Genomic DNA, 23,945 nt, shown 5'->3' on the forward strand with positions numbered 1-23,945 from the left:
TAGCAAACCAAGTGACAATCACATGAATAATTGCAATCAAGGTAAATTATAATGCAATATAGGATTTTACACTAAGTAAGTATATTTCTCATTTTGCACAACCTATTTAAATAGAGATCATTAAAACGTTTGACCGAAACTTGTTATTTAGATGTTTCTCTGGTATTTATAATTATAATTGACGCAAACTAAAATTTCAGCTCATCTGATAGCAAAACAGTAAAATGAATTAAACGTTCGTTATATAAAACTTTGTGTATGATATCAATTTTAGATCTTTTTAGATTTTAGATCTGGCTATGCTGACGAGGGACCGTAGCCAACTTGACAATCGTTAACGCTCCGTAGCAAACGAAATGAGAGAGAGCGATAACTACGCTACGCTAAGAAGCGTTAACGATTGCCAATGCCAATTGTTAGCGCTACGTAGCGTAGCGTAGTTATCTCTCTTTATCACTCTTCCATATTAGTGCGACGATGACAGTTGCGTTTCGTCCGCCACTGAGCGAGAACGATATGCACGTTGGCTACGCGGGCAGTTCCGTTAGGCTAGCCCGTCGCTCAGACATGGTCAGAAAGAAAAAGCTCCACTCCTTTTACTTTACCTACCTTCTGTAAGTGGAGTATGTGTACAAACTCAGGAGTTAAAAGCGACGAAACTAGTTAGTTTGTAGACGATCTTCCCTTATAGACGGTCTTTTCCCCATTGACATTCCAAATAAGTAAGTTAGAAAAACCCATGAAAGATTTTTCTTTAAAATCTCAGTGGGTTTGAAATGACCAAAATTACCTACACAATTGCAAATTGAACATAAAAATAATACACAAGAAGATGCCAAATCAGAGAACAGGTTAATTAGCCACGTCGAAGCCCTCATGAGCTATTATTAAATGCTATCAGATTTAGCAATTAGATCAGTTATATGTTATACGTTGTATTAATGGAGTTTTATAAAGAATTTAATTTCTCACAATCACTGGTGTGAATATAAACTTTACACCGTTAAAATTTTCATATATTTTTGATTTGGTATATTTGACTCATCAATGCTTGTACTTAGTAAAGGACTGAAGTATGATATAGCAATAACATAGTTGTTGTTAGTCGTGGGGAGTACTTGCTAGATGAGCGAGTTGGGTCGAAAACGAGAGGACCGGCGTCAGGGTTGCGCGGCAACTCGGTTGCGCCGTGCCGACTCCCGCGACGCGCTGTGCACCTCGGCTGTACGGAGCGTGATGCCGAAGATGTCTTCGTGGTAGCGGTTCTCCTCCTTAAAGCATATAAGTCAGTTTATCTCGACAAAAAAACACATGTAATGTCTCGAATGGTTAATGCATTATCATCACCAATGCGATATTTCACAGATTTGTATACCTATCTAGAACGATATTTCTAAAACGATTTGTTGTTTTCCTTATTGATATTGGATAAGTGTTTTAATATCGTTTCGTATCAACTTAAGCAATATCATTAAATGATATTAAATTTTGTTACAGGAATTTACTAACCTTTAACTTAAACATGAAGCTTTGAACTTGATCTTTAGTCATATTGCTGTACTTCATTATGATTCCTTTGAGCTTTTGATTGACGTCCTCGGCCATTTTGCAGTCACCGCACACGTAAAAGTGCGCTCCCCGGTTTATTAATAAATCGTGAATTTCCTGTCCTTCTTTTTCAGCTAGCTCTTGAACGTACATCTACATTAAAAAAACACAATTAAAAAAGGACTAAAAAAATAACAATTAATTACATATTCAAAAGTGTGACCGTTATAATACCTTTGGAATGTTCTTTTCCCGTGATAAAGCAAGGAACACTTTGGTAAGGACATTGTCTCTCAAAGCTTGTTCCTTTTCTTCTCGATACAGGTCCATAGTCCTCGTTCTACACCCAAAGAAAAGCCAAACAGGGCCAGTGTTACTGCGAGTGCGAGAGTTAAGTAGTGCTCTTCGATGGTGCCAGAAGCCACGGAAAGGTGCAATACCAGTACCAGGCCCGATGAGAATTAATGGAACTGACAAGTCCTCGGGAAGATGGAAGTTTGGCGCGCTGGAAATAAATATTTGGTTAATATTTTCATTGAGTAAACTCAGTGAGTTTAATGAAAATAACCGGGATTTAAAGATAAAAAAATACCTTCTAATAAACAAGTACACTTCATCACCAGGCTTTCGGTCCATAAGGTAGTTGGAGCAAACGCCGTAGTGAACAGGACCTTCGCCCTCTGTTAACAAATGTAATTAATAAATACTTTTGTAAAATGTCAAAACTTTTAAATCATCATAAGATTGATACAAATTTTCACCTTGAGTTCTGTATGTAACAACAGCCACTGTAAGATGCAATCGTTTGGGATGCGCAATAGGTGAAGACGATATGGAATAAAATCTCGGTTGCAGAGGTGACAACAGGGCAGCCAATAGGGATGCGCTTGGTCTAGCTGAAGGAAACTGTTCCAATACTTCAGCCAATGTAGGGAAGTGGAAGTGCCGCCAATCTTCATATGCTCCAGGATCCTAGACAAAAAGCATAAAATCACTTAAAGATCAAATGACATCGATCAAGGAAATAAACTTATATCACAAGACTGTTTACTTACAGTGGCTAATAAGTTGAGCTGTGTTCTCTCATCCTCATTCTCACAGGTTGTCGCCAAATACTGTAAAAGTATCGTGGTTGGAGGAGTAGTGATGTCTAGAAAGCGTGTGAACAGCTGTCTCACACTAACTATTGGCAATCTTTCATGTGGCTCCCAAGATTTTACCGGTCCTAAAAAGACGGTTAAAGTGGTTAAAATATTTAGTATAATAGTTTTTTTTTTGTTTTTTTTTTTCTTGTTGATTTGCGTGAGTTATCTTACCAGCTGATGTATGCGTTTCCTTCATAAGCTGTAGCTGCAATGCTTCGTCGTAATCATCTATGTCTTTTAAACGTGCTAACAAACTATCCACCAGTTCCTTACGATTGCAAGCAATTATCCCAACGTGGTCTCCAGGGTCGTACTTGATTTCATCCTGAAAGCAGCAATTGATTGCTATAAAACGAACAATTGACAAATTTTACGTGCCACTAATACAGCAAGTTTTTTCAATTTCAATCGCAATTTAAATAACAATTGCAATGTTGTTCAATTACCTACCTTTGGTTCCATCTCAATGAAGATAGTAGATCTTTCAGCTGATTCATCGCCCAAATCTTTATTGGCCCTAACAACACACGTCAGAAGTTGTCTGTTTAGAGTCGACTGTAGCGCAACTGTCAAAGTAGGTGGTTTGTTTTCTGGATGTGTAAACCGAACAGTTTGCTCACTCAGTGCCACCGTTCCTAGCGCTCTCTTTGCTTCTTGTAGTGTTTCGTCGTCATCCAAGCAGAACGTCTCACAAGCAACCTACAAATAAGTAAATATTAATAAGTTAAATTATCCTTTTAATTTTAATATGGTATAAACTCGAAACGAACAAATACTTACATTAAACACACTGGAAGCCCATTTTCTAAATGCCTGATCCTGTCCACACATCTCGTCACCAGTGGCCACGTCGTGGATCCTCTCGCCACCGAGGTCACCCAGCAGTTTGTCCACATATTTTCCAAAATTACAGAAATTGGGATATGCGCTCGAACCCAGAGCGAACACAGCAAAACGAACATTGCTGAGTGGCCCAAAACTATCAATGGACACCGTGTCAGTGGCGCTTCCTAAAACAATCGTGAAGTTTTTGTTTAACCAAATGTACGATATTACTTGTGATTATACAACATTTATTCATCAAATAAGTGAAGTTAATGTTACCTATGTACAATAATAAAAAATGGACTGGGCTATTGTAATTTGTAATAGTGCTAGTCATCAGTATCTTACCTTTAAGTGATTCCAATCGATTCAACTGTTTGGGATTCCCCACCGTAATTTTTTGCAATTCCATTTGGCTGTTAGCCTTAATGAAAGACTTTGGTGTCGGCATGTTTTGAGCCCTAAAATATGTAAAAATGATATTATTTTCTTTTGCGATATTACCAATGCTAAGATTTGAATATAGGTATTATACTTATGTTGTGCTGATTCTTACCCGGCATCTTCAACTTGATCTGCGTACAATATCTCGCAAAGATGTTCTCCGAAAGCCTAGAAGTAAAATTTATACATATAGGTATATAATGTAAATCTGAAGTGGAGACAACACGCTGCTGTGATTTAAAATGTTACTTACCACACCGTTTTCTGGGGGATCACCATTTCCAAAAGTAGATGTAACAACTAACAAAAGGGCCTCGTGCTCTATTGAGGTTATATCATAGTCTGCCATGCAATGGACCTAAAACAAAACAAGTTCTGAAGTTAGCTACTGCGGTGTTTCACTACAACTTTATCTAGTTAGCAAACAAACAAAGTACCTGAGCGTTGAAGGCATGTCCAAATATGACTCCTAACTCCTTGGCGTATTGCTCAGATTTGCCGGTCTCGGTCGCATACAAAACCGTCGCCTTAATCCTCTTCGAAAGCGCCCGGCCGAACAGTTTGGATGTAAATTTGACAGCTCGAGCTATCTGCTTAAAGTGGAACTTTCTGTTTATCGGCCTTTTACCGGTGATTGGCTTTGACTTCTGCCACTGATGGGTCTTCCACGCTGGTTCCTAATTTACGCAGATGGAGGTTAATAGGTGAATTGTTGGCAAGCTTTTGTTTCTTAATCAAACAAGATAGTGGAGGGATTGGCGTTTTTAACTACGTCGAGGTTAAATGTATGTTAGGAAGTGATTAACGTTTATTTCTGATTAGGAAATGGGCTCATAAATATAGTTTCAGGTAATTGTGTTAAATGTTTAAGTGAAACTTCAAGCAAACGTACATATGAAAAGCGATTTCTAAAATAACTGGAGACAGACCTGATATTCGTAGGAAGGCCTGAGATAATATAGCGCCATCTCCTGATGAAATACCGGTGTGATGGATGACGACATCGGCGGAACGATCCATATCCAATCCGCTGGACATCCCGATCTGCAGCAAAAATATTCATGATATACGGGGTGTAATTTTTTAGATCACATAAGTTATATATACGCGATTGTACTTATTACTGTGAGAATTCTTTGTTAAGAGACCAATCCTGAAAACGCAAAAAAGATGAGGTGTTCACAGTAAAGTTCAATTTGACAATTGTACGGAGAGGATTTTTTTATTTCAAAGTTATTATGGTATAGTAAAATTTCATTTGAATAGTAGAATTGCGTATTGTAACCCAGTAGTTTAAGAAAATAAGTTTTAAAAAGCAATAAACAATTTTCAATAAAACTAATTTCATGGCATGTTGTGAAATTTTCGTATTCTTTGATCGCTTCCATTTTTTAAGTAACAGAAAAGTAATGATTTATCACTTTTAAAATTTGTAGGTATTAATTAGCACATTTCGCGGCCGGTAAGTCATATCCAGTCATAAAAACCGAACAAGGTGTGAATTATACTTATAAACTATTAATTGTTCCATGGGAGCCGGATTCAAATATAATTCTCAATCAAGACGATCACACGACATTATGTTTACATGTCGGTCCGTGAACATGTGCATAATGTTATTTTGTTTATAGTTGGCTCAGTTCTCAAGACTGCAAGGACAACCATAATGACAGATTTATAGTTTTAAAACAGTGCGATGGCTGGAGTTAAGTGAAACCGCGGATTCTTCTGTGTTTACTAGCGAGGTCATTTTGAGGCCTACATAATAGACGGATATACGGATATTTAGAATCCGGAAATCGTGTAGAAAAAATTAAGTGTTGAATGTAACGTATTACTTAAGTATTCTCGCGTCATCGTTATAATTGTTAAACATAATCAACAATTGACTTTGCTTTAGTTAACACTTTGCCTTAATAATATTATAATTTAAATTAAAAAAAAATGACTATGTGAGAATATACTTATATCGACAGTGTAATATTATATTGCCTTTTTACTGATAACAAAAAGAAACTAAAAAACGAGTTCATTATGATTTTATACGGAAGTAGTCATACAAATTTGTTACAACCGAAACGAATTCAAATATTATACTTAGACCGTGAATTTCTTACCGTAATCGGTTTTCATTGTCAAGATGCTTGATGAAGCTCTCAGAAGCAGTGTGGTGGTCGACGATGGTGGCATTATGCTGCTGGAAGCTATGAAGCACGGCCACGTTCACTTCCACTAGAGCCTTGTCTTTCCACAAGGTCACTGGCGTTCTGGTGTCACATCCCATTTTCTGGGCCACTATCTGATATAAAAAAAAACGTTTATTACAATTTTATTGCAGTTTGGAACAAGGCATATTAGCGAAGTAATAATATTTCTCCAAAAATATTTCGCATCTTTTGAAACATATTTTTATAAATTTAGCATTATCACCAGCATAGTCTCAATCCCACTGCTACATATTCATATTCTAAAATGCAAACTAACATTACACGTCAAAAAGAAGCTTAAAGAAAAAATAATACATTTTCAATCAGTAAATAACAAAGAAAATACATTTTAAATAATACTCGAGATGCTGACCTCTCACAGGCTTTAAATCTCAAGATGTATTATGGTTTTTGAAGGTGTATGAAAGATTTCTCGAGATGTTATCTTTTACCGAACAGAGATAAGTAAATATAAAATGTTTGAACATAAGTTCTGAGAAACTCGTTAGAGAAGAAAGGAGGGCTCAATCTCGAGTCAAGACCTTTCAAAACCGCAATCTTAGTTGGAATACCTGGCCCCTGTTTTACCACGCCGACAAAATCACCTGAAATTGACAATTCATCGTACGTTGCTGGTCCAATAAGTAAAAATTAACGCTCTCTACCGTCGTTAAGCTAGCGACCCAAATTCTGTGTTAGGTGCCATTGCAAATTGGTAATATAGGCGCCGGTATTTTCTAATATTTATGTACGACTATAAGTAGGTAAAACAAAAAAAAAACTTTACTTTACACTGCTTTGTTTGTATTTTACCTACTTAGGTAAAACTTTTTCCAAGTTCGGGAAATGAGTATTCCATTAACAATATTCATTGCCGCTCCCTATTGTAAGTAAAGCAGGTGAAGTTTCACGTGTAATGAACTATTATGCGTTGGAATAAAAGGGATAAGCTTCAACAATAAGATCAAAGTTTCACGTATTTCAAAACGTGTTGGGAACGTAGTCATGGTTCCTTACAAGCTAATAACCTCACGCCCGTTTATGTGATTTTATTACTGCAAGGGTCCGGTCACGTCTGTTGCTTATCCCGACGTGATTGCTGTTAACGATTATATCGTTTTCTGAATAATAGGGAGAAATAGTTAAATATTTACCTGTAATATAATATGCTCGTATCTTAAAACAAAAGTAATACCTAAATATACATACATACTCAGGAAACAAAAATTAGGTTCTTTTTAACATTACAAACATTAGGAGATTTCGAAATATTTGGACTATTCGTGTGATAATCAAAGACACGGGCTGTGAAAATACAGAGACTCAATCCCCAGTGTCATAATTATATTTATGTATTTTTACGTAGGCATTCTAAGTACCAACTTATACATCTATAATACTATTTTAGCTACATCAACAAGCTTCTTTTAACTTTTATTATTCCGCTACTTAGCTTGCCATAAAATGATCAGAAAAATACATATAGACATCGTGTCTATATATATTTCTATATAGCAGTAAGCGAGGTTTGACGATTATTTTACGTGTATTGGTTATGTGCGAAGTGCTAGGATATAAAAGTGATGGTCGCCAATATCGCAAAAATGAGACCTTTTATGGGAACAAATCTTTATTTCTATGTGGCATCAGGCAACTGTAACATAAGTAAACGCACCCAACTGTAGGTCTTATCTACAGTTGGGTGCGTTTACTGCGTATGGCATTCTAAAAATTACCTCAAGCATATTAAGCCGGTTGACATCACAAAAATTCCTGCAACCGATCTCCGTGCTCATGTACCAGCCGTTGAAAGCATTCGCGGTGAACTCGATGCCGCCGCAGTCGAAACGCATGCTCGATACCGCGGGTAGCGCATACCAGCGCAGATTTAGCTCTTCAAACCATTCGTACCTGCGCCAATTACATTTCGTTAGTGCAATTAGTGGTTAGATGTTTGCATTTTGATATTAGGACGTAGTTACGCACAAACGTTCCAATCCACAAGTCTGTCATTGTGAGTTATTGATATTAGTGACGGAAGGATATATGTAATTTGTTGTTTAGAATATATCGTTAATTAGCAAGATGACCGCTGTTGTTTACTTAGGAACCTTCCTCTACGTACATATATCATTTAAGCATTCATATGTTATATTTTCTGTGCTTTAATTCTAAAATGTGCAACAAGAGTATTTCTGTCGTATTTTAAAACGCGCTTAATAAGATTTAGAAGGGATAAATAAGGCATTTGGAACGATTTCCGCGTGTAAGACGGAAAAACGGCTTAGAAAATGCCTAAGGGAAATCGAATTACATTTAATCGCTAAAAGCAGGTTACCTATGCAATGTGGATCAGATGAAACTCCTAATTAAAACCGAAGACTATCAAAAAATCTATCAACATTTAATCACAAAGAGAATCCGTATTAGTCACTACTCACTAGAGTAATGAAACTCAAATAACCATAACGGCTATGCCAAATGTTCAAGAAGATAACCTTGTTAACCTCGAAAATATGTGCCTCTTTTCACTTACGGCCGAACACTCAATTATGAGATATCGCGCAATTTATACTTGCATTAACACCCGATAACATTATAATCAAAGCAATAGATTATTGAATGGGCACAGATTTATAGGCCATAAACGCAGATTGGAGATCACTGGACCACAGTTTTACGATAAGCAATCTGCTCTGTATGGGCAGGCCGCTCTTTTCGCCTATTTGCAGGCCTTTACTCGTGAGGCACAATATGCATTCCCCGACTTTTTATGTTGGCATAAATCTGTGATGGAAGGCGATAGGGCGACGTGTTGCTCGTGAGTAGCCGTGTAATACATAGTTTGCTGTCGTAAATCGTACATCGTGTATGCAAATCCGGCATTTTATTTCCATGGAGGCATCTAAATAGGCCTTGTTGCGATTTAGAAGAAAATTTGTTTTCTATTATGCCAATACGCACTCCATAGATGCTTCCATAGAGTTTGCGAGTTTATTAAACCTTTTTTCACAGCAAGGGCATTTTTTTACTATCATATCTGAGAGATTTAGATAGAATCTACATATAGTAGCACTAAAAACTATATATCTGCAATATAATTAGTAATATTTTAGACCAGATATATTTATATTATTATAAACAAATTAAACTAATTTCATGAAATTATTTTAATTTCTGCTTTTTCTGGGGGTACATAGAAAATTTCGACCCATACCATCGCGACCTGGGTGGCCGAGGAGCTTAGGCACCTGCCGCGATAGCATAGGACGCTGGTTAGATTCCATTACATGTAATTTTTTGACTAAAATATTTAGTCTGTACTTAATAGAGAACTGAGCAACAATCATGTTACTCATATTTTCTGCATGTACTCGTATTTGACCTTAAATGTGCTTATTCATAGAATACAACATACTTACGTCGGATGGGTCATGTGAATCTCCATGATGAGTTCTCTGGGGATCTCAAAGTAATCGGGGTCTTTCCCATTGGCGGACAGTACCAAGGGCAAAATATCCCAAGCCGTTCTAGGTGGCTTCCAGCCCAGTTTCAGGCAAAGCTGGAACAATTTTTTAAAGTTAATATTGCATATTATTCCTGGGAAATCCGGGTGGTTATAGTCTGTTAAAGGAGACCGGGGAGCGGTTAATGAAGCCCTAAGGGTTTAATTAGCAAGTTTAAAATGAGACGCTATGCCAAAGCCTGGCCACGTTTTATAGCAACTAATAGGTTGTTTAAGTTAGTCGCTTAACAATGCTGACGTCTTTTGTCATTTTCGCTAAACAGATAACTTTTGCTTGAAATTTGCTAGTGAAGTGCAGCTTACGGATACAGCTACTTTTGTTTTTACTATAATATTTGGAGACAATCTTACACAGATCGACAAGCGACGATAAACATACTAAACATACATACATACATACATACATGATAAACATTCATAACTCAGGAAGAAATATTCATTCTCATCACACAAATGAATGCTCTTACCGAGATTCGAACCTGGAACCATCGGCGTTAAATGCATCACTACCCACTAGGCCAGATATGTCGTCACAAGGCCAGACAGGTCGTCAAAAAAAAATTTATAAGTATAGGTATTTGCAAATAGTATTGCGGTTATTATTTAACTCTAAACACTAATCAATAAGTAAACAGGCCCTAAGGCAAGTGTACACGCTCGTAAGGGCCTTATAATATAAAAAAATATGATTGATTATCTCCGAAATGGAGTTAGTTAGAATATCGGTATCTTTGAGAAAGTTACTCAATTTAAGCTCAGGAATGCACCCCCGAAGTTAACGCAAATCAAAAAACACGGTGTATAGAGTGATTTATTTATACCGCAAACAATGGCTAGCCATTATCTAGATAGTGTGGTTTCGATAGAACGTATCATGTTTTTGCACGCAGATGGAAACTAATATGATTAATTATTTATGTATTTATTAGCGATAGAAATGAAGTTTTCAAGCAATATTTTTATCCACAAAGTATTGAATGAATAAATGAATGAATGAAAGTTTAATTCACGAGAATATATGTTCAGTAGATTTCATATAAAAACAAGTTACCTATAGTTTTCGTGCATCTTTAATAAATTCAGTGTGCATTATAAATGTATACCTACACAATTTTATTGTTTCCTTATAAATTGCATACAAAAAACTAATAACTAACTCGGTGAAAAACAAATCTGAGTCTGAATTATTGTTTAAGTATTTACCTTATTTGTTAATTATTTCAGTACGGTAATTAATTACAACAAGAAACAGGAAATATTATTTCCTTTAAACTTTTATACATGTAGAATTATATATAAATACTCGTAAGCAATTTTTATTACTTTTACCGCAAAATTGTTAGGCAATTATTTTATCAATATTAATTTATATTAATTAATTATAAGTGCAGTATGATATGTCATAATTCATAATATAATTTGAATTCATAAAATAATTGACACCTAATAAAATAAGAACTTTTGTAGGTACGTAATACTTATTGAGTAAGTTAATTGGTTATAACCAGGAACAAATAATGTCGCGGCTGGGTTGAAAATGAAAATCTTTATTGGTAATAATTGGTAGAAGTAGAATTTGGAACTCAAGAAAGTTTTGACAGACACTAAACTTTAAACAAAAAAAAACTATAAGCCTTTAGGAATTTTCACTGAGTACCAAAGCTTATTTTCGTTGATATACATATTTAATTCACTTTCGTTGTTCATTATGTTCATCTCCTATTTTATTTGTCCATGTTTTATACTTAATGCCAAAAAACTGCCAAAGCTTTATGGCTGATTATTAATGTATGCCTCTATGCCCGAATAAGATTTATGTTTTCTATTTGCTCCATAATAATGTTGACATAAATCGAGCATGTTTTCTTTGGAGATATTAAGGGCGTATCGGGAATATAAAACCTGGATCGTATATGATATGTTATTCGTGTTTAACGACTTGTTGAACTCGGTTAGGCGGCGTCTATATTGACATTACTGGAATAAGAGGTTCAGAAATGTTAACGTCATGCATGTATTGAAACAGATATATAATTTTTAGGGTATTATGCCTCAATAGGAAATTGTGTTCACCTGTAGGCGGCTAAATACTTTAATCTCATTATGCATAGTTCTCAAAACACTCTAGTCCCAAAATACCCTATTTTTTGCTTTTATTTCCGCATGTCTCTTTGTTATTGCTTTCAAAATGACGAACTTATATGGCCTGAATTATTTTTGATAGCAAGTGTCTATGGGTGAGAGATTAAAGTTTTGTTCAATTACAACTGAAAGCGGCCAAGAAGTTTTTAAACAGCTTCATATAGCTCAAACTAATATTTCAATAAAAACTGTTTTTGCAAAAACGACTCTTGGCGTCAAACGGGTAACGGTAACGACTGAAAGCAATTACAAAGAGACATGCGAAAAAAAAAGGGTATTTTAGGACTAGAGTGTTTTGAGAACTATGCATTATGAGATTAAAGTATTTCGCTACCTGTAGGCACCTGTAGGTAAACACAATTTGGGGTATTTTGGGAAAGGTGTATTTTGGGACTAGTTAGCAATGGTTCTGGTGTAAATCTAGAATGGGCCCTTTTGGAAATATGGTGTTTTGGGGCCTAGTTTCTTATGAGAAGAGGGGCTTTCGAAATTAGAGTGTATTGACTAATAGTGCGTTTTGGGACTAGTGCATTCGCCACCGGAAAGAATTTTTTGTCAGTTGACTACAGCGTATCGAAAGGAATCTTATAGTTGAGTGGGAGCCCATACATGAAAATTACGCAATTATAGTTTGGTATACGAAATCTTAATTCAACCATTACAGTCGACGAGTAGAAAAACGTATATTTGGACACTCTCAGGGGAATCAAAATTTATAGGGTACTTCCCGTTGATCTAGAACTATGAAATTTGGCAAGTAACTTTGTCTTACAGTACAAATACAGAAGAAAATCTGAAAATTATAAATTTGTAAAAAATAATATAAAAAAATAAGCTAAATTTGTACGGAACCCTCGGTGGGCGAGTATGACTCGCACTTGTCTTTGAAACCGTCCCACCTGGAAAACATTTTAAACGTAAAACGTTCAACTGTAGATACCTGTAAGTCACAAACCAGAAATCCCAATGAAACAAATCGTTATTTTTTTCTTATTGATTATGACGACTTAACCGCATAATGTTAGTTTCGCATGAAAAAGTGTTGTTTTAATTGACGTAGAAAAATCATTGTTAAAATAAGGGCTTATATAGGGGGCTTACCTAAATAAATTGACGTAAAACGTTGATGCAAGAAGGGCTGACGAATTTAAAGGAAGGTATTCTGTACTTCCCCAAGTAGAATCCTTAAGAGGCTGTCAACACCCAATGTCCTTGAAATTGATGTTACTTAAACAGTTTTTTAAGAAAGAATATTTGTTTTAGTCAAGTAAGAAAAATATATGTTCATATTAATTATATTTCAAAGACCGTGGTTGTACTCGATACATGATTGAACGAAATCGGCTCGATAGAAAATAATTGCAAAGATTGGTCTTAAAATCACAATTAAACGGTTCTATGTCTTTATTGTTTTGACTTATGGGTCTGCAATTAAGATCACAATTTCAAAACATTTATATCTAAACCGCTATTGAGTAAAATATTACACTAATAATCCACTTTTTTTATTTAAATATTTTTTTTATTATTCCCTTGCCCAGGTCAAATAGATAGTGTGCGCGCTTTAGGTATTGACAGCCTCTTAAGTTCAAGTGGCAATATCGGCATTAATATGCAACAGTTTTAATGGCGAGAATAGAGTAGTTTTGTTAGTGACATGAGAGCTTAAAATAATATTTTTTTTATGACCTCTTAAATGTTTTAAGCAAAATAAATATTTTTGATTTTTGCGGTGATCTCTTAGTAGTTGGCTACAGAGTTTGTGTCATTGAAGTTTACCTTTATTACCTAATATGTATTTTGTTGTGGATTCATAACCAAACGTCATAAAGTAATAAATAGGTATGTCCCTATACCCTAACTATTTAAAGGAAATGCTACGTTATAATTAAATCGCGTAAAATGCAATGCTAAAAATGTTTCAATAAAAGATTAATTTAAATTGCAGTTTTGAAAGTGTTTCGATTTTAAATCGATATTTTTTGCTGAAGCAATTAAAGCGCTTGTCTCGATTAATTGCTTTCAGGTGTTAGAGGATGCGATGTGTTATTGTGTCAATCTTTTTTGTGATGTAGGCTTAATAATTGATTCAGACTGTAGATATGTTTTTGTAGCTAGTTGTATTGTAAGACATTGTTATTAATAACTATTTTAATTTAAATTACGGTCTAAGTCAAGTTTTGTATCATTTTCAACTAAATCATGGGTGTAGAAGTAGATTTCATCTAAATCGGTTCAGCGGGTATTGATTACTCATACAGAATTCCATCTCCCTTTTCACACTTTTAAGGCATGATTTTTGGGATAGGACCATACCTGGTTCCCGAAACGCAGTATTTTATGAGCTACAATGGTCACTAAGTATTTTGTTTTTGTACTTTTGTCATTTCCTAATAGGGTTCAATAAGTAATACAAATTAGTTTTCCATGAGATATTCAATTAAATATTTCATATATTCAATGTGCGTTGTAATATTTCGTATTGTTTATATCGACGCTCAGAAACAATCGGTATTGCAATAAAAATTAATATTGATACTTTCTAACTAATTAGCATCATAAAATACCCATATTTCAGAGAATATAAGGCATTAAACATGTAAAAAAGTTTCCTACAAAAGTCAAGTCCGAGACACAAACGACGACCTTAGTCTCGAGAGGCAAAGCCATAATACTTTTATACAGCTATAAACTCACCTCAGTGAATTCGCAGTGCATCGGGTCGCCCAGCACGGTGCCGTCTGGCTGCTTATAGCCCGCGTAGCTGATCAGCTGGCTGTTCCATATTCTGTAGTCGTGCTGCCCGTCCGTTCGCTGCGGGAACACCGTGATGGCGGACCTGGGAATATCTACGGGTATAGAATACCTCAACGACAATTGCTGTCACATATCTCGTATTTGTTAATATATCGACCTTGCGGCGTATTACGTAAAGTTCAATTTCAATAGCAAATAATATGATTTTGAGAAATCAGTCGTAAAGTAAATCAAAACAGCGTACGTGTTGTAATATAAACGAAAGTTAAATCGATTTAGTTTTGAGTAAAAGTAAATACGTAAGTTATACGTGAATCGAGATAAAGAAAAGTCTAAAACGAGCTTGTTCAGTTGAATTTTAATTAAATCTACACGTAGTGTAGTTTTTACTTTTATTTTGGTCGAGCTGAAATTCTCTTTGCATTTATCTTATCGACATTTTCATAAAATACTCAACTGGGAATTGATCAGATATACTTATACACTATACCATCAGCAGTAAAAGTGCATGACGACTTTATCAATAAATTAATTCATCATTTCTCCATGCAATTTCGCAGCTCACTGTACATCATATGATGAAACCTTTGATTTGAATATTAACAACGTACTTAGCATTTGCTTGCATTGTAATTTGTACTCGTAATACCCCATTAATAATGAGTAAGTAGTAGGTATTTAGGGGGGAAGATTACACGTTCATTGTTCTTATTTTCTGACCTAAACTTCCTTGTTTCTTAATGAGTGGAACCTGGAAACCCTGCTTGTCATAACAAGTCGAAGCCATCGGCACAATAAAATAGTTTTTTCCTGGTAAGTTAACCTGGCAGCTCATTCAAGTTACTAACGTAACAAGTGTGATGTGCTTACCATATGATAAAATAATAAATGGTAGTCAATTCATTTTAATTAGCACTTTGACGAGAATTCAGTAGGTCCCATAGTGCACAAAAACTAAGTTCATATAACGTGAAATCAAAATAACCTAAACTTAGATCAAGTCTATAGAAGTCTGGTGTTTTTTTATAAGCAAAGCAAATGGAAAGGAAAAGTATTCATATTGAGTTAATTTTCCTACTACAACCTTTGGCTCGCTATTTAAATACGTTGCTTTTAACGATGTTGCGCAATTTTTAGTTTTTCGAAAAGAAATGGTTTCATAGAAGTAACCGTTATTTGTAGGTATTAGAAATGTGTACTGTTTAGCATGGTTTATTAAAAGATTGACAACGCCTGTTTTATAGTAAAATAAGTTAATTATAAGTGTTTGAAAAAAAAACAAGCTTATCTCGCTGACTGTACTATACTTTCCACCACCTAATACTCACCGAGACAATTCTAATAACCCCAAACACAATTAATTTGCCTTGCTTTATCACTGAGTTCCCATTCTCATGGACACCTCCTGTCTCCATCATCAGATCATCTCCTTGTCATCATAATATTGCATTGTCACCCGATTTACATATGAAGGTATGCAAAATTGAAGCTCAATTGGAAATCAGGAAGTGGGTCAAATTTAGCTTCCAAGATTTGGCTCACACTAAACTAACAGGGCAAGTTAAATAAAAGCTTGTGAAAACGAACCTAATGTTGCCCTTGTTGGTGCTGTATTTGATGTGGTTGCACAGCGCTTCAAACATCCCACTTGTGGTTGTCACTTGTCGACAGTCGAAAACCTGTTGGGAAAAATTTTAATACTTTAGAAAATGAACTTCTTTAATTCATAATGTAAAGTCACTGCGATTGATGTTTTGCCTTGTTTGTTCAAATATAAAAATGGGACCAGAAATACAATTTGTGACTAAAAATGAGTGTCTAAATTTTACATATTACTTATATTATTTTGATTCACATAAAAAAAATACGCAATGTTCTGAAGAGGGAAGGATAGATTTGCGATCCTAGCGAAATAACGGTACTTTTTCTATAAAACTTCCATTTTGGAAGAAAACGTTTTCCACTAACTAATTCTTGACAAATCACTTTGATTTGATCGCTTCAGCATAATATATTCAACATTATAGGCTTCACTTAAAAAAAATTGTATTGCAAATTTTGAAAAAAAAAGGAAACCTTTTAAATCTAGATTTTTATTGTGTCAATAACATACTAAAACATCATGGAAAATGGAAAATATTTAGAAGTGAGAAAACCTCTTTTTCTATGGACGATCGCGTGGTATAATTTCCTCTTAACGTGCCGTAGGTTCTGAGACCAGAGTTTTTTTAGGAACATCATTTTGAATCCTGATTTTTTGACTTTTACTCATTAGAAAATATCAGGAAAATAGATCTAGAACGTACTTTAAAATTTTGTAACAATTTATGCACAAAAGCTAAAAATATGAAAACTGCTTCTATAAAAATGCGTAATTTTATTTTCGAGGGAACCCATGCAGCGATTACTTTTTTTAAACTAACAACAAATTAGAATTTAAAAACATGATATTACGCTTACGCTCAGTGAGAGTGAGAGAAGAACACGGTGTATTCCCTAGGCGCTACATACAAATCATTCCCATCTGTGCCCGCCTCTTGTATGGCGGTGGTCACGTGGGGCGGGCACAGATAGGAATACTCCAAGAATACGATTCTACGGGGCCTTAAGGCAGTGTCTTACCTAAGCGAACGCGAAACGGCGCGGCGCGGTGCGGAGCGGCGCGGGTGAATTCAAATCCTTTGATACCTATGGAAGTGTCCTACGTGGGCGATCTCCGAATGCCGTTGGGCCGCCGAGCCGCGCCACGCCGCGCCGCGTCGCATTCGCGAGTCATCGCCCACGTAAGCCGCGCTGTAAGCTAGCTAATCTTAACAAGCACTTTGATCGTTACTCAACTTGCAAGTGGAAATGCAAAGAAATCGGCAAAGGATAATTGAGTGTGCTCCCGTGAGCAGACTAACGTACGCTCTCCAATGAACTGTGCTTGTGTCAATATTTAACGTGACTGGTTTACTTTTACTCTTTAACCCGTTAGCGAATTTACCTGAAATACATGTGGAAGAGTCGCGGGAATAGTTGTACTTTTCGTTAAGCTTTAGACTATTTAGTTTTGAAAATACCCAAATAATTTAAATCTAGGATGGAACACATATTATTAATTAGGTAATACAAATAAAAAATAATAACAAATAAAAAGTTCACTATTGTCTAGTAGGATATTCGGCAAGTCATATGTGTACAATCTATGCAAATATATAACCACCATCTTTCTCGCTATACCGTAATACAGTAAAGGATTGGTATAGGAAGTGCAAGCATACACTGCTCGCCTATAGAGTTGGTCAAAGGCGCCTAGCCTTTCAAAGATAGCATACACCAGAGAAATTGGGACGAATCGTTAAGATAAAAGTGCATGTGGGTTATTTGCAAGAGGAGACATAATGATAGTTGTGTATTGGTATTTAAAAAAAATACAAATACTCCCAATGTATATTTAAATAAATTGTATATTCATAAAAACCCACCAATATTTTTTCATACAGAGACACGAGATTACTCCAATGCAGACTCGTCAAAAAACTGTCTCGTATGCTTAAACCAGTTTCTAATAAGGCCATGTACGAAAGAAACGTATACAACATGTGCATAAAGATTTTTAACCATTTACCAGAACACTAAAGCTGCTATAAGATAATGAGTTTAGTCTAAAATCAACAAACTGGTTGCTTCACAAATGTTTTTATAGCATTAAATTTTTTTTATTTTAATTTATTATTTTCGACTATGCAATTTTTTCTAATTTATTATAATTTTATTTTCTCCTGATTATTTCGAATAATTTTTATTGTTTTATGGCAACTGACTGACGTTTTAATTTTTTTATAATTTTCTAACTATTTACGTTAATGTCTTAATTACAATTTAGTTATTTCATGCTTAGGTTTGACATTATATTTGCACGCTTGCTTGCAAGCAAAATTTAATATACATTGTACCTGAATAGTTCTAACACCTTTTGTTACTGTATTTTTGCAAATAAATAAATAATTGGATTAACGGCAACCAATGTGGCCGGTCGGTCTAATGGTTAGGACAATAGCCACGTAAGCTGAAGACACGGGTTCAATTCCATCCTCGGCCACCAGTGGACTTGGTCACTTTTTTCTTTAGTGTATGATATCTATTTCAGTTTATAACAAATATATAACACTAAAATCCTTGACAGATATAGTGTCGTTTAAAGGAAATATTGTCCTTAAAACGAATTACACGAACCTAAACTATGATAATTGTGTATTGCTTTATTGTGCCCTACTTATGTTCTTACTTGACATATAAGTAGCGGATTCACAAATAATATGTGATGTAATTAAAGCAACGTCAGCTGAAATAACCAACTTTGGGGTTCCCGCGATTGATAGCGCGAGTTTCTCGCCCTAAATGGAATGTTGATCAACGAAACATTTTCAGCAAACGTGGTGCACTTATATTAGCTCTTAGCAATTCTGCCTAATCTACTTAATTATATACCATAGTATCATAAAACTTAGCAAATATCTGTTAATTTTTGTCTCTTTCTAACAAACACAAATGTCAAAATGACAGATTAGGATAAACGATTATGAAGGACTTGTTATACTGTACAAGCGTTTTTTTTAATAACACATTAAAGATATTGAATATAATTCTAATCAAAATAAACATCACTAGTTAAATAGTTTGTAGGATTCTAATCCATTCAACCCTGAATAAGAACACACCATTTCAACAAACGAAATTGTATTTTTTATGCTTTGCACGCACATAGGTCCAACAAACCGTGCAGCAGCCTGATCAATCAGACCTATCACAAGTAAATAAATTAGGGAAGGTCGCTCCTGAGCTTAAACTTCCTGTTCACGGTGTAATGACAGTTAATAATATTAATGATTATATATTTTCTTATTTCTTGTCAAAGGAAAATTTCTTGTTGTCGATTTAAGCTTATAATTCATAAACCTTTTAGCTTTGTATTTCGTAAACAGCTTTTTTGTATTGTGTATATTATTAGTATGGGGTTAACTTCCGAATCATCTTTCATAACAGTTTTTTGTCCCTCTAGTATTTTATCATTTCAAAACGTTTATTCATATGAATGTATCTATTGAATCTATTAAAATGATTGTAGTTTACGACTTACGTTAAATCGTTCTAGCTCAGTGAAGTGGCTAATAGTGAGTAAATATTTGATCGCCGCCGAGCTCATCACGTCAAGTGCACGTTGGTTAAATTAACGACGATTTTATTACGACGCGGTGGATTTGGGGGCCTATTCTGATTTTTGTTACAAATTAAAATGGGTTTATATTAAATAATTATTCACAAATTAGCTTAAAATTGAAACTGCCTACAAATTTTAAACTAATACCTCGAAAAATAAACACACTGTGACTTAGTCGAATGTTTTTATTACGCTAGATCACCCAAGTCTGATTCCTACAAACGGCTTGCTGCGTTCCCGTTTTGGATCGCTATGCCAAGGAACGAGCCAGCCATACGGTCCTCGGTGAATACAATGATTTTTTTTGAGAGCTGCCAAATTATTTTGTGTGCGCACTTGGGCACCACGGTCCCAATGTTTCAACTACGATTACCGCAAATATTTATACGCCGGTCTGTGAAGTACATATGTATATATTAAAAATCTCAGTCTTCACTTGCATTCTAGGGGACCCTAATCGAAGTTCACCCGTTAGGTGATCGGATTCTGTTTACCCGCGCTTGCGCAAGATTACATAGCTACTTAGCATAGTATTGTTATAATAAATAATATATAATAAATTATGTAAAAGGAAATACTGACTACATTAGTTTCTAAGTGTCTGTTTTGTATTATCCCAGTGGATATACATATGATGTATTTACACGTAGGCTTGGTATAATCATTATATTATTATCCCACTGCTGGGCAAATGAGCATTTTAAAACAACATGTTTCACCAAAAATACTTAAGAAATATCTGTACCTAATGATAAAGAAAGCAAGGTAATATCTGCTTTACCATATAAACAAAAAAGAAGAAAAGATGATTATTAACGCAATGCTGCGTTTTTACTTCGCTTAATCACTAATTCGCTCGCCGAAATAGGCACTACAAAATCCATCAAATCGGTCCGATTAGCGGCAATCATGAGCGGTAATTACAAATCGCTCGCTATCATGTCGACGACTTAACACTAAGCCCTGGAACGCTCATTTAAGCTTTTAACCACAGCCGATTGAGTGAATGGAAGTGAATGGATGAATTAATATTGTTAAAAGCCAATTGGGATGCTAATTTGGAAAATATAAACTTTTCATAGGTACTTTTAGATGAAATTTTACTAAAATAAATAAATAAATAATAAAGGACATTATTACGCAAATTGAGTTAGTCCCACAGTAAGCTTAATAATAAGGCTTGTGTTGTGGGTACTCAGGCAACGATATAAATAAGGTATAAATATTTATAAATACTTATACACGAAATATCATTTGATATTTACCACTAGCTTCTCGGTGAAGGGAAACATCATGAGGAAACCTGCATACATCTGCGAAGAAATTCAAAGGTGTATGTGAAGTCCCCAATCCGCATTGGGATAGCGTGGGGACTATAGCCCGAGCCCTCTCGCACATGAGAGGAGGCCTGTGCCCAGCAATTATTATATTATTTATAAATACTTCAATACATAGAAAACAGCCATGACTCAGGAACAAATATTTGTGCTCATCAAACAAATAAATGCCCTTACCAGGATACGAATCCGGGACCATCGGCATCGTCTTCAGGTAGAGTCACTTAAGTCACTACCCACTAGGCCACACAGGTAAATAGCGATAAATAAAAATAATTATCCGCATCAATTAAATTGTTCAGCAGCATTGTAGGAGATGCTTATTGACATGAATTTTTGCAAAGCAATATCGGCTGCGGTCACATATTCGATGCATGTCCGTGGTTAACTGAGCGATTCTGTGTTATATAAATCCTCAATCTAGTTGTCATCTAAGATATTGTCACACCTTTACATTGGATTGATTTTTCGCCTTTGACATTCCAAATACGAGTATATATATGGTTATTACCATGGCTCTGTCAACCTGTAGGGCTAATTAAGATCGTCGGTGTTTTATCATCTGTCATCACGCCTGTCATGTTCTAACAAGTACGTAAGTGCAAAAGTGACGCATGACATGACAAGTGATAAAAAGGCGACCATGATACCGCCGCTAGTCCACTATCTTCGATATGTAAAACTCATAAAACTATGATTGTATCTAAACATTTCTACTTGCAAGTAGCTGTGCTCATAACTCGTACACAAAAAAAACTCGTGTTAGATCCGGGTGGAAATTGCGGTAACATCATAGTTTATTTTGTCACAAAATAATATTGTTACTCGCAGGCAAGCTGCTAATTACGTTCTGTTTACAGGGTTCCCTTGAAAATACAACAAGGGAAAAGGATATCCTAATAAGTGAACTCATAAACACAGTAGTTTGATTGTGATAAAAATTTGAAAATCTTAAATAAGGTAATGTTATAACAACTTTTGCTTAAGTACTGTTGTTAAATAGTAGATTGTCTCACAAGGGAGCAAAATTTAAATTTAATTTTTTTTTTAATGAGATATTAACAGCGAGGGCGTACATTGAATCCTGAACGAAGCGATGGATTCTTTAATAGAATTCAGAGCGTAGCGAGGGATACTAAAATATAATCCCGAGCGTAGTGAGGGATACAAGTGTTAACGCACAAGGTGAAAATAATTATGCTACTATTTTTTTTTTTATGAGATATTAACAGCGAGGGCGTACATTGAATCCTGAACGAAGCGATGGATTCTTTAATAGAATTCTGAGCGTAGCGAGGGATACTAAAATAGAATCCCGAGCGTAGTGAGGGATACAAGTGTTAACGCACAAGGTGAAAATAATTATGCTACCATGCGACACAATACTGTTTCTCATGTCACCTATGAGGAAATTATTATGTTCCAAACTATTTATTTATACTTTATTGCACATAAAATATTAAGTACAGATGGTGGACTTAATGCCTTAAGGCATTCTCTACCAGTCAACCACTGGGTCAAAATATTATTTAAGTTAAAAAGCTAAAAAAGTATGCAATAAACAAAAATAATAATAAATAATAATAATAATAATAATAATTAATAACAAGGCGTAGGGATGTGACGACCCCATCGCCCGCTGGTTTTACCAGTGCAATCAGTCAACGCAGGGCAGCTTGTGGCGAGCTGTTGGGGAGTAGCGACCTCACGTACCCGAGTGCTCCTGGGGAGTTCTGTTAGCCGCAAGGAGGGTGGGTGGGACAGGATTCTCTGCCTCTGGCTTGCCTTAGCCGGCCGGCCAGAGTGGAGTCGTTAGAGCTATAAGCTCCAGGGGTGGAAGTGAAAAATTGCATAAGACGCGAGTTGGCACAGTGGCTGCTCGCAGCCACTGGGTAGAAAGCGGCGTACACCTCTCGACACCCCTGAGCCGCTCACACCGGTGTTGCCCTTGAGCCATCCTAGATGTCGCTTTTTGTGGGGGCCCATCTTGTGGGGGCGAGTCACCGTCTGACGGAAATAAAATTGAATACCGTTTTATTAGGCAGGCGTCCGGTTTTTTATCCCATAGCCCAGTATTTAGTCCATCGCTTTCACCCAATAGCCCAGTTCATTTTAGATTCCATCAACCCTCAAATAGTCCTTACACCCTGGCGGGTGCTGCCTCTGCGTGCGTCCCATGACACGGGCAAGGGCAGCATCCGCTAGGTGTACCCCTTACATTTCATTAAAGTGTCAAAAGGGCCTCTACGTGTTGGCTTCGGCTCCGCGCACGCCTCCCAAAGGTCCGGAGCACCATTGTTCCGTGATGGGAAAGACATACAATAATAATAATAATAATAATAATAAAAAAAAAAACCGCTCTGACAATGACAGACGTCTCGTTAAAATTTTATTGCTAAAAATATATTTTTATACGTTTTTATTGTTAACCAATTGTGTATTTTACCAACAAGCGGATAATTCACCTACGCATTATGTGGAACCATGAAAAAAATGTGTCTGAAACATGTGGGACGCAAATTAATACGCACGCCACTGACGTGTCATTTGCATGACATAACGCAACACAATATATATACGGTAAATAACGTATAAAACAATGATAACGAGGAGTCGAGCACGTGCAGCGGATTCGAAAAACGCACGACCACCACCCCCGCCCGCCTCGTCCAGTTCCTCGTCCACATCGTCGTCAGGCGACGAGTTTGCAACGGCGCCTGACACAGACGGGTCCAGTGACGAGAGCGGGCCGCCGCCGCCGCCGCCACGACCACCTGCGCGACGAGGGCGGCCACCGCTGCCGGCACGCTT

General features: G+C 36.0%; 1 protein-coding gene across 2 annotated transcripts in view; it reads right to left on the bottom strand.

Moving 5' to 3' along the window:
• Positions 1-290: 290 nt before the first annotated feature.
• LOC133521200 (nitric oxide synthase-like protein) overlaps positions 291-23,945 on the bottom strand; it is a 37,077-nt gene continuing 13,422 nt past the window's right edge. The window contains exons 4-22 of one of the 2 annotated variants that reach the window (XM_061856036.1): positions 16,182-16,273; positions 14,535-14,676; positions 9,592-9,731; positions 7,906-8,080; positions 6,080-6,261; positions 4,892-5,006; positions 4,400-4,639; positions 4,216-4,320; positions 4,075-4,130; positions 3,867-3,979; positions 3,474-3,703; positions 3,144-3,392; positions 2,865-3,018; positions 2,604-2,773; positions 2,310-2,520; positions 2,141-2,228; positions 1,783-2,053; positions 1,510-1,701; positions 291-1,271 (exon numbers count right to left, since the gene is read on the bottom strand). In XM_061856036.1, the coding sequence (XP_061712020.1) occupies positions 1,161-1,271; positions 1,510-1,701; positions 1,783-2,053; positions 2,141-2,228; positions 2,310-2,520; positions 2,604-2,773; positions 2,865-3,018; positions 3,144-3,392; positions 3,474-3,703; positions 3,867-3,979; positions 4,075-4,130; positions 4,216-4,320; positions 4,400-4,639; positions 4,892-5,006; positions 6,080-6,261; positions 7,906-8,080; positions 9,592-9,731; positions 14,535-14,676; positions 16,182-16,273 (3,036 nt within the window). In that variant the 3' untranslated portion in view covers positions 291-1,160. Of the gene's footprint in view, positions 1,272-1,509; positions 1,702-1,782; positions 2,229-2,309; positions 2,521-2,603; positions 2,774-2,864; positions 3,019-3,143; positions 3,393-3,473; positions 3,704-3,866; positions 3,980-4,074; positions 4,131-4,215; positions 4,321-4,399; positions 4,640-4,891; positions 5,007-6,079; positions 6,262-7,905; positions 8,081-9,591; positions 9,732-14,534; positions 14,677-16,181; positions 16,274-23,945 lie in introns of both variants that reach the window. The other variant, XM_061856034.1, reaches the window with a different exon arrangement.

Source organism: Cydia pomonella, chromosome 9 (assembly GCF_033807575.1).
Source record: "Cydia pomonella isolate Wapato2018A chromosome 9, ilCydPomo1, whole genome shotgun sequence".
NCBI classification, from domain to species: domain Eukaryota; kingdom Metazoa; phylum Arthropoda; class Insecta; order Lepidoptera; family Tortricidae; genus Cydia; species Cydia pomonella.